The sequence below is a fragment of the Quercus robur genome, chromosome 7 (assembly GCF_932294415.1).
Source record: "Quercus robur chromosome 7, dhQueRobu3.1, whole genome shotgun sequence".
Classification (NCBI taxonomy): domain Eukaryota; kingdom Viridiplantae; phylum Streptophyta; class Magnoliopsida; order Fagales; family Fagaceae; genus Quercus; species Quercus robur.
In genome coordinates, this window is record NC_065540.1 from 38,042,187 (window position 1) to 38,053,726 (window position 11,540).

General features: G+C 33.7%; 1 protein-coding gene across 1 annotated transcript; it reads left to right on the forward strand.

The window, feature by feature from the left end:
* The first annotated feature begins 2,207 nt into the window (after window positions 1-2,207).
* On the forward strand, window positions 2,208-7,626 carry LOC126693326 (serine carboxypeptidase-like 46). The gene is made up of 10 exons (XM_050389271.1): window positions 2,208-2,556; window positions 2,706-2,807; window positions 3,033-3,128; window positions 4,369-4,461; window positions 5,697-5,767; window positions 5,877-6,224; window positions 6,589-6,713; window positions 6,905-7,003; window positions 7,135-7,261; window positions 7,334-7,626. Exons 1-10 carry the CDS (start codon window positions 2,310-2,312, stop codon window positions 7,481-7,483), a joined length of 1,458 nt encoding a protein of 485 aa, XP_050245228.1. The 5' UTR covers window positions 2,208-2,309; the 3' UTR covers window positions 7,484-7,626.
* The last annotated feature ends 3,914 nt before the right edge of the window (window positions 7,627-11,540 follow it).

Consider the following 11,540-nt stretch of genomic DNA (forward strand, 5'->3'; position numbering starts at 1 on the left):
AGCTCAGTTTTTCTCCCTTTTTGGAATTGGTTTACTTGAACCTTTATTATAGTTTTTGTCATTGAAAAAATTTGGATTTTGGGGGGTTTTTGTTGCTGGATGAATGGAATGATTGGGTTTTTGTTGTGTATTATAGGGCTACGATGACATCCCAAAGGAAATTCCTGATACTGATGCCAAGAAGATAGTCATGAATTTCCAGTTATTTAAATATTGATGATGAAATAGTTACTGATTACATTTTACTTACTAACAAGGTGGTTTGTTTCAGCCTCAAGACTGGGATGATAATGTAATATCAATAATTTTAAGTTTTATGATGTGTCGTGACACCCCATTAGTTTGTTGCTGTTAATGGTATTCTGTAATACTTAGTTTTTTGTGTTTTTTTGATGAAATACTTAGTAGTTTTGTTATTAAGCAGATTTCAAGGATGATCCAGACCTATACCTCTTCCCCAAATTGAAGTAGTTTGGTTGAAGAATGGTGTCCTTTGAAGAAGCTAGCTCTTGGATTTTTTGAAAGTGGTTTAAGTGCTGATTTGGCCAAAATAGAAGAAGAAGAAGAAGAAGAAGAAGAAGAAGAAGACAAGTCAACAATTCTATGTGTCACTTAACAGCAAAAACTAACTAGGGGTGGAAATTGCTAACGGAACCAAATTTGAAGGTATAAAATCAAATTTCTGAAACGTTAAGGTGTAAAATCCAAACAACCCCAAACTTTAGGGGTGTATTTTGCAGTTTACCCTATTATTTATTATGATAAATTGTAAATTACACCTATAAAGTTTGGGGATGCTTAAACTTTACACCCCAAATTGAAAATTACAACCTAAAGTTTGGGGTTGCTTAGATTTTACATCCCAAATTACAAATTACATCCTAAAGTTTGGATCCATTAGCAATTCACCCCATGGTTAGTTTCTGTTGTTAAGTGACACATGCGCATACTAACGTGTTTTATTTTTATCAAATCAGTCCCAAAACTACGTTATTTCAATGAAAAATAAATGCTAACCTGGCACTATCCAAATGGTACTGTTTTGCCTAAAGAGAAACTTAAAAAAATAATAATAATAATAATAAAAAATTTAGTCAAATTGTGAGGTACACACAAACGAATCACAAGTGGGGGGCTCAATTCACTAATTGGGGGCCATATGTCTTACAAAAGAAAGTTTTATTATTTATTAGGATGAATTACAAATTACACCTCTAAATTTGGGATTGTTTAGATTTTACACTCCAAATTGTAAATTACACCCTGAAGTTTGGTTCCTTTAGCAATTTACTCTCCACAGTTAGTTTCTGCTATTAAGTGACATGTGTGCATACTGATGTGTTTTATTTTTGCCAAATCAGTCCCAAAACTACGTTATTTCAATGAAAAATAAATGCTTACTCGGCACTATCCAAACAGTACCGCCTTGCCTAAAGAAATATCGACATGAATTTTCTTTTTGTGTTTTAGCTTTGGGCAAAATGGTACCATTTGGATAATGCCAAGTAAGCTTTTATTTTTCATTGCAATGACGTAGTTTTGGGGTTGATTTGGCAAAAATAAAACACGTCAAAATGCACGTGTCACTTAATAGCAGAAACTAACCATGGGGGATAAATTGCTAACGAAACCAAATTACAGGTTGTAAAATCAAAGTTCTGAAACTTTATAGTGTAAAATCCAAATAACTCCAAACTTCAGGGATGTATTTTTGTAATTTACCCTATTTATTATTATTTAGTCTTTCAAAACAAAGTTGGTGTCTCACTTTTACCAATTAAAAATATGATTTTTTTTTTTTTGGGGGGGGGGGGGGGGGGGAGGTTGGGGATCATGGCCCTCCTTGTGTTGTACTTATTTCTACCCCTAAATATATGATAACACTACTTAATCCGAAAACTTAAACTTATAGGTTTGGTCCAATTCTATGTTATATAAACTAATCACTCTTATAATTATTACACAATGTGGGTACTCTACTTTTTTTTCCCCCTTTTTTGGATAATAAGAAATCTTTGTTGATCTCAAGAAAACTAAGAAGTGGCTTCAATTGAAGCAGAACTATGTCCTACCATAATGCATTAACAAAAAAGGAACAAAAACATCACATGTTACATTGCCATAAAAAAAATAAAAAATAAAAAATAAAATAATTCGTATGTTACATAATGACACTGCATCACTACCACGCGAATAGTTCAAAAATAGCAACACCTCCAACTCTAGATCTATTTGAGAATAAGCACCTTCAAGGTCTTCTATCTGAAACTAAAGAGCTCTTATTCTCACTGTCTTCATCTCGCTCAATCATGCAGTCCCAGAGATGGATTGTCATGGGCATAATATGTGCCACTTTCATTCACTTTCTTATGCCAGTGGAACCTTTTCCCATAGCTGATAAAATCACGAGTCTGCCAGGGCAACCACAAGTCAGTTTCCAACAATTTGCAGGATACATCACAGTTGATGAAAAGCAAAACAGAGCACTTTTTTATTACTTTGTTGAAGCTGAATCACAGCCAGCTTCAAAGCCTCTTGTTCTCTGGCTAGATGGAGGTAAAATTACAGTATCAACTTGAATTATATCACCATGCCTCTTGTTTTCCTGAATTTTCTATTTCTGAGTTTGATATACAAAAACAAAACTGTGTTTGACATTTTACTTCGTTTCGATGTGTGTACGTGTGCTTCTTCCCTTTTGGTAGGGCCTGGTTGTTCATCTGTTGGAGCAGGAGCTTTGCTTGAGCATGGCCCCTTTAAAGTGAGGGGAGACAATCTGGTCAGGAATGAGTACAACTGGAATAAAGGTTTTCCAATTGAGGCTAAGTCCATGACTAGTACTCTTGTTTATCTTGTATCATTTCCTTTTTAACTGGCAATGATTAATGTTTTACTTTGTTTATAGGTGCGTTTGGCTATTTACATGCAGACCAAATATGCTTATTTATTTTTACTTATCTGGGATAAATGACAAACCAGATTTAAGTGAATATATAGCCATTGTTTACCTCTTAAGTTAACCTTTGTTACAGAAGCAAATATGTTGTATTTGGAGTCACCGGCAGGAGTTGGTTTCTCTTACTCGGCTAATAAAGCATTCTACACCTATGTGAACGATGAAATAACAGGTATATGTTGTTTGGCCTTATTTCCTATTATTCAAAAACACACCAATCAGTCAAACTTTTTCATATTGAATTGATTTTAAGTACTTTTGTTGTAATATTCATAGTGAATACCATGCTATATGTTAATAGTTTTTTCACATACTTTCTCTTTGCTAATGGTTTTTGTTAGATTATTTAGACCCATATACACTCATATTCGTTTTAACCTAATCAATTAACCAAGTAGTTACTTAGGTTGATTTTTCAAATCTAGGTTAAACTCAAGCAATCATATTACTTAGTGCAGAAAAGTAAAGAAAGTAATATGATGGCCCAGGAAAACCAATGAAACCATCCAATTTCAAGATAAAAAACTTGAGAAGGATTTAACCTAAACTATCCTCAAGGCAACAAATTCACTATGATAAAATGAAAGTTTTACAATAGATTTTTCTCCCTAAAATCTAAAATTACCTCTTGTAGTACTTACTCACACGACTACTTTCTGCTCTAAATCCACAGACTCTTCTATATGACTTTGCTGAACACAAAATACCCACGTTTGTGACTCTGAGATCTCACTCAAAATTTTAAATCATCAGCTATGTATGATATTGTTGCAGCAACTTCAAATCTACTGGTTCTAATAATATGTAGATGGAATTCCGATAGTGAATTTGAAAGGAGAAGACACAATATCTTTTAGATCTCAAAAGACCACTTCCAAAGTCTTTTCAAAACGTGCCTTAGGGTTTCCTTTAAATGCTAGGAAAATTAGATTTGAAACCCTAATAACCTAATAAGCTATTGGGCTTTAATTAAAATTCTACAAATCCATGTCTCGATCAGTCAAGCCTATTCTTTCGATCAGTTGAACTTGGCATGTTTCGAATTTCCGAACCTGTAGCTTCATATTTCTTATATTCTGACTTGCAACACCTTAAACATTATTTAATAAAGCTATAGACTTAGGAATCTATATCTAAACAAGTTTGTGCTCACGGTTTGTTAATTGTTCTAAACCTTTAGAACTTAACAGTTTTAAAGATAAAATAAAATACAAATCTGACAATCGTGATTTGAGAACAAAGAAAACAAAACGTAATTTACATAAATTACAACTTAGATTCAAAAATCAATATCCTTTATATATGGAATTTTTTTTTTTTTTTCACAGGCAAATTATTATAAGGATGTTTATATAACCAATCATTTTATATATGGAGATTTTGAAATTGATGCCGTGTCTACTTTTGTTAAGCACGAGACAATCTTATATTTCTGCAACACTGGTTTGCCAAATATCCAGAATACCGAGCAAAAGATTTTTTTATCGCAGGAGAGAGCTATGCAGGTAATTTCTCCATTTTAGATGAAGACCATTGTTTTTAGTGCAAACAACTTGCAGCAGTGGAGCTAAAAAGCTATAATGCTATTTTAGCTTCACCAATATACTAAAAAAGGCTTGTAGCAGTGGAGGCAAACCTATAAATTTTAGTTTATTTGCTACAGTGCACATCTATCTATATATGTGCACTGTAGCACACATCTAAAAAAAAAAATTAATTTTTTATTCCAACTCCGATTAAAATAATATAATTCACTTTATTTTTTTTTTTCATTCTTTTATTCTATCTCACCGACTCTCAGTTCTCTCATGCTCTCATCTCTCAAGCTCTCATCTCTCTCATCTCCCAGCCCACTCCATGTCGTCGCCGTCTCAGCCCAGCCCATCCCATTGCCGTCCTAACCCAGCCCACGCCGTCGTCATCCCAGCTGTCCCAACCCACACTGTCGTTGTCCCACGCCATCCCAGCCCAACCCACGCCGTCGCCGTCCCACTCTACTCTCTCACCGTCACTTTCCGATGTAGCGTAATCGGAAACCAAAGCGTTGGCAAGGATGTTGATAGTGTGGGCAGCATCGACGTGTGGGTTTGTCTCCGATTTGTGCTGGGTTTGTCTCTGATTGGTGATTTTGTTTAGTCTGGATTGAGGATTTTGGTTTTTTTTTTTCTCTGCTGTGAACTGGTGGTGGTGGTGGTGGTGGAGAATGTTTGTGTTGTGTGGTGGTGGTGGAGGATGTTTGTGCTGTGTGGTGGTGGTGGTGGATATATTATTTTATTGTAGTAAAAATATTATTATTTTATTGTAGTAGAAATATTATTTTATTGTGATGAATATATTATTTTATTGTGTTGAAAGCTAAAATAAATCTACTGCTGCAGCATGTGTGTAGGTAAAATAGATAAAGTAACTTTTGGTACTTTTGGTGGAGCTAAATTGCTAAAAATTTAGCTCCACTGCTGTGGATGCTCTAAGGTTTTGTGTTCATGCACATACAAGTACAACCGTAACTGGGAGGTTTGATAGAGAGCATGGACTAGAATACAATATTATGGTCTACATTATATACACACACACACACATATATATATATATGGAAGATTCAAGGCAATATGATGAATATAAATTTTTATAATATAATAGTCTACAAATTTATGTAGTAATATAGTTGTGTTCATTTAATTAATAAATCACACGCACACACAGATTTCTTATAAAACTCATGATCCTGTTTTTATAATAGGTCACTATGTGCCCCAACTTGCCCAGCTAATTATTCAGTCCAATTTGAAGATCAATTTGAAGGGGATAGCTGTGAGTAAAATATGGAATATTATTTCTGAAATAAATTTAAGAAAAAAAAAATTCCCATGTCAAATAATATTGATTAATCAAAATTTTATTAATTTGTACCATTTGGCAGGTAGGGAATGCTCTTCTGGATTTCACCATTGATTTCAACTCGGCAGACGAGTTTTACTGGTCTCATGGATTGATATCAGATTACGTTTATCAACTTCTCACTAAATCTTGTAATGGTTCAGCCGAAATAATTAGAAAAAGCTTTAACCAAATATTTGATGTTTGTGTTCATCTATTTAACGGAGTCCAACAATTTATTAGCACCATCGACCCATACGATGTCAGCGGTGACGTTTGTCTATCAACTGTTAAGTCACAAATGGATATGCTATATGAGCCCCTCTTATCTAAATCTCAAACTTTGTTACCTCTCCATTCAAAACCAAATGCTTTCAACCAGCAGGCAAATGCTCCATTCAAAACTATATTTCCAACACTCCATTCAAAACCAAATGCTCTCAACTAGCAGGTAAACTTTTTGCGCACCCGTCAAAACTCTTATGTATTGTGACTTGTTTTTATCACATTTTTATATTTAAAAATGGGTCAAACTCAGATTCCATTCCTTAAGTGCTATACAGTAGATAATTATCCTTAGAAAGGATAATTCGATCAATGTGTTTTATTGGTCAATGTAACTGTACATCTCTATTTAATTGGACAATGTACAGCATTTAAGGAATTGCACTTAAATTTTTCCCTTTAAAACTTCACATTTTCTTCTTGTAGATTTCAGTTGATCATTGTTTTATTCATCTTCCCTCTAATTGCAGGAAGCTGATAAGATGGAACTTATCTGTGGAGAAGGTATCACAGAAAAGTATTTAAACAGGAAAGACGTGCAGAAGGCTCTCCATGCCCAACAAGTTGGAATCAAGGAATGGGGTCTCTGCCGAAGGTAATGATATTCACTGTTTTTTTTTTTTTTTAGTAATTATTTGCATCTTTAATCACAATGCCATGGGGCTTTCCAAACAAAAGTCCCGGTAGTGGTGCAAAGAAATAGAGAATTTGTTTTGTTTTAATACATTATAATCCTTCCTCTTGCTAACATTGGAATTGTTGGGGTTCTTTGTTTTACTATTTTAGCTCCGATGTTCTAAAATATGAGGTGAAAAATAGAGAGATATCTATAATTGGTGTCATAGGCTCACTTGTGAAGTCTGGCATCCGAGTCCTCATTTACAGGTATAGTAATAATGTAATATAAACTCTTTAAGCTCTTATGCTATTTAATTACTTCGTATGTATCACAATTTCGAATAAGACAGAAAAGGGGTCCTGCTTATAGTTTAGTTGATTTTGATGTAATTTGACAGTGGAGATCAAGATACAAGAGTCCCATTTTTCGGGTCTCGGACACTAGTAGATCAATTAGCAACGGAGTTGCGTCTGAAAACAACTGTGCCATACGGAGCATGGTTCGAGGGAAAACAGCAGATATGCGCTCATATGGCTTTCTGTTGAATGGTTGGTGCTAAATGGTATTCATTTTCCCTTATTTATTTTTCACTGCAGGTTGGTGGATGGACACAAGTATATGTTAAAACCCAGCTATCTTTTGCCAGCATAAGAGGAGCTTCACACATAGCTCCGTCAACGAAACCAGCAAGATCATTTTCACTGTTTAAGGCATTTCTCGCTGGGAAACCACTACCAAATGCTTGACTTATCAAAATCATGAATAAAATAAGAATGTTCTAATATTATTGATCTGCACCAGGTTGTAATTGACTAGCAAGGCATGTCTTTGTGCAATTGCTTTAAATAAGAATTTACTAGTATTATTAATCTGAAAATATTCTCAGAACTGTGCCGTTTGCATTTAAGATTTTAAGTCATGTGGACTTTGTTAGGTTCTAAGGAATTAGGAACTAATATATTAGAACTTCATTTTATAATATTGGCAAATCATGATCAAAACATTTTAGTCTCGTTTATAATTGCTCAAAGTATATGTTTTTATGTAAAGTTGAAATCGAGTTGCTGCAAGATTTACTGTGTAAATCTGCTTGGCTCAATCGATCAAGAATTAGACTCGATCGATCGAAAGTCGTGCAAATTGTTTTTCTGCAGAATTTTCAATTCAGTCCAAGCCCGTTTGATGTGTAGGGTTTTATGTTTTGTCTCAAGTATAAAAGAGAAAACTCTAGCCACATTTTGGTTGCTCTTTATGCTATGTGTGTGAATCTTCTGTGAGATCTAGAGGTGGTTGCCTTTACATACACTTAGAGTTTCCAAGATTCAAGATTATGTCAAGAACTTGGTGATTAATTCAGTTGCAGATTCAAGATCTTAAAGATATACAAGCGGGAGTGCTTGTACTTGCTGGGGATCCGAGAAAAAAGTAATCCGTGGACTCGAAGCTGTCACGTGGTCGTGGTAATAAGTTTCCTACTCGAGGTAGCAATAGGATGTTAGTAGTCTAAGTCACTATTGTATAAATTTCAATTCTTTCATAGTGGATTCAATTTTACCTTGAGGATAACTAGGTTAAATCCTCTCAGGTTTTTTACCAATTTGGTTTTCTTGGATTATCCTATTGTTGTGTTTATTATTTTCCGCACTTGTCAATGATATGATTTATATGTGTTAACCTAGATCTACATAATTTACCTAAATTTATCACTTGGCTAAATAACTAGGTTAATTTGGTTATGTTTAAGGGGTCTAAAAACGTACAAATGGTATCAGAGTAGGTTGCTCTCTTGTTGTAGATCTTTTAATCTAAGAGCTGATCCTTGACCCCTGTTGTCATGGAACACAGACACTCCCTTGTTATTCCACCTCACTTTGATGGGAATAACTATGCTTATTGGAAAGTAAGGATGGAAGCATTCCTGAAATATATTGATGAGAGAGTTTGGAACTCCATTGAATACGGATAAGAGAAGCCTACTACTCCTGTGAGTGGCAAACTTCTCAGAAAGAAGCAGCCGCTTTTAATAGCAAAACTATGAATGCTATTTTTAATGTTGTTTCTATAGAGGAATTTAAGAGAATCTATAATGTTGAGATTGCTCATACTGCTTGGAATATCCTCCAGACTGTGTATGAAGGCACAAAGGCAATTAAAATCAATAAGTTGCAGCAATTAACTATTAGATTTGAAAGCATTAGGATGTCTGGTAATGAATCTTTTGATGAATTCTATGCTAAGTTTAATGATATTGTTAATTTTACTTATAATTTGGGTGAAATCTATGATCAACCTAAAATTGTTAGGAAGATTCTTAGATCTTTGACTGAGGATTTAGACCCAAAGTGATTGCCATCACTAAAAGTAAGGATGTGTACTCCATCCTTATTGATGAACTTGTTAGATCTCTTCAATCCTATGAGTTGGACCTACCTAAAACAAATAAATCCAAATCAATGGCTCTTAAGTCTATTGATGATGTTAATGTAAGTGGATTTGATGATGAGCTCTCTGCTATAGAGATTGCTTATCTTGCCAAGAACTTTAGAAACTATCTTAGGAGCAATAACAGAAGGGCAAGAGGTAAAAACAATGTTGAACCTAGAAACTTTAGGAGGAATAATTCCATTAAGGTTAATAACACTGAAAAACCTAAAGAGAAAGTAGGTCAACCTTCTAATAATTCTATAGGTCAACAATGTTTTGGATGTCAAAGGTATGGTAATGTGAAATCTGAATGTCCAACATTCTTGAGGTCTAAGGGTAGGGCTATGGCTATAACCCTTAGTGATGATGAAGTTTCTGATAATGAATCTGGCAGTGATGAGTATGGAAACTTCATTGCTTTCACTGCTACTGTTGTAGTTGATGAAAGTGTTGCTGTTGAAGAGAACCATTCTGATGGGGAACTCTCTAAGGATGCAGATTTACAAGAAGCCTATAATAAACTTTGCAAAGTTGCTGCAAAGGATGCTATGAGTGTTAATTTAGGCTTAAAGAAAATTACATCTCTTGAACTTGAAAAGAAAAATTTGCTTGTGAAACTGTTTGATGCTAATGAATTGTTGAATTATGTGAAGACTAAGAACATGCTTTTGCTTGATAAAGTTAAGAATTTGGAACTTGAATTATCTGTTGCTAGAGAACAAACTAATAGGTCTACAAGCTCCAAACTTAATCACATGCTGAGTGTTCAAAAGTTTCCCTCTTACAAAACTGGTTTAGGTTTTGTAGAAAGCATCTCTGTGCCTGAACCCCATTCCACAAACTTTGTTCCTTCTTCTAAACCCCTTGTAAGGGAGGTTGTCAAACCCTCTGTGAGTGAGGCTGCTAAATCTGTAGAAGTTATAATCATCATTATCATTATCAACAACATTTTGATGGGGCTTTTTTTCAAGATGAAGGTACTGCTGGTATTGGAGTTATTATTTGAGATGAAAAGGGTTTGGTAATTGCTTCCATGTCTAAGAATTTTTCTCTTCCCCATTCTATTATGAATCTTGAAGCAGTTGCTGCTAGTAGAGCTTAGCTTTCTCTCTTGAGAGTGGTATGTTTTCAGCTATTCTTGAAGGAGATTTTTTCAGCTAGTGATTAATGCACTAAAGGATACCTCTCCCCTGGTAGCTTCTTTTGGTCTTTTGATTCAGGATTTTCACCTCTTTGCAGAGCATTTTCATTGTATTAGTTTTTCTCATATTTGTAGAAATGGAAATTCTATAGCTCATAACCTTACTAGGCATGCACGTCATGTCACAAGTTCTCTTGTGTGGATAGAAGATGTACCTCCACAAGTTTAATCCTTTTATCTTGCCGATTTGGCTTTTGTTTCTTAATAATATTTCAGTTTTTCATTCTTAAAAAAAATAATAAAAAAAAAAGGAAAGAAGCTACCGAATTATTATGATTATTATTGTTGTTGTTGTTGTTATTATATAGAACTCCAAAATATATGTAACTGTAACCTCAACACCGTGTACAAACAAATAACAAATTCCTCAACTTGATTTAAAATTTAACGCCTTACTTTGTGTATCACATAATGATTTGGTAGCTTATTTACTAAATATGAGATAAAAATATATAATTTAAGTTTATTTCAAACACTAAATATTAGTACAAAATCAAAGAATCCTCTAAAAGTCTTCTTCTTCTTCTTCTTCTTTTTTCAATCCAGCTTTGACAATATTCATGACCAAAAATACTTAATTATTTCATAATTGTAATAAAAATTGAAAAAGTAAATAGAAGTACCATTAATCTGTAAAGGAAATAGTGTTAACCATGTAAGTTGAAAATTATATTCATTATCATTATACAATTAATATTCTTCTTGGTAAAAAATCCAATTATATTTTTGTTATAAAATTAAGACATACAAACACATGTCTTGGTGCAGTGGGGCTTTGATTGGTATCAGAATTGGAAAATCTCATTTAAAAGCAAACTTTATTAAAATGGAAAGAAAAGGAAACAAGTTGAAATTGTAGTGCGAACTCGTAGCTGGTTGGCTAAAAATCTGTCTCATCCCACGTTTTTTGTCTTTCTATTTTGTTTAAATATTTTTTGGTTTCTTTAATTGGTTTTATTTTTTCTTTACGGTTTGATTGGATTTGGTTTTTGCAGTGTATAATCGGTAGCCAAGAAGCTGAAATAAAAATTTAACAAAAAATTTATCACGTGAATTAGTCATACTAGCTTTTAACCCGTGCAAATGCACGGGATTTTTATTTAAATATTTTTTTAAAAATTTTTTGTTCTATTTTTATAGCATCTCAAAAGTATTTTTCTTTCTTATTTAACATCATC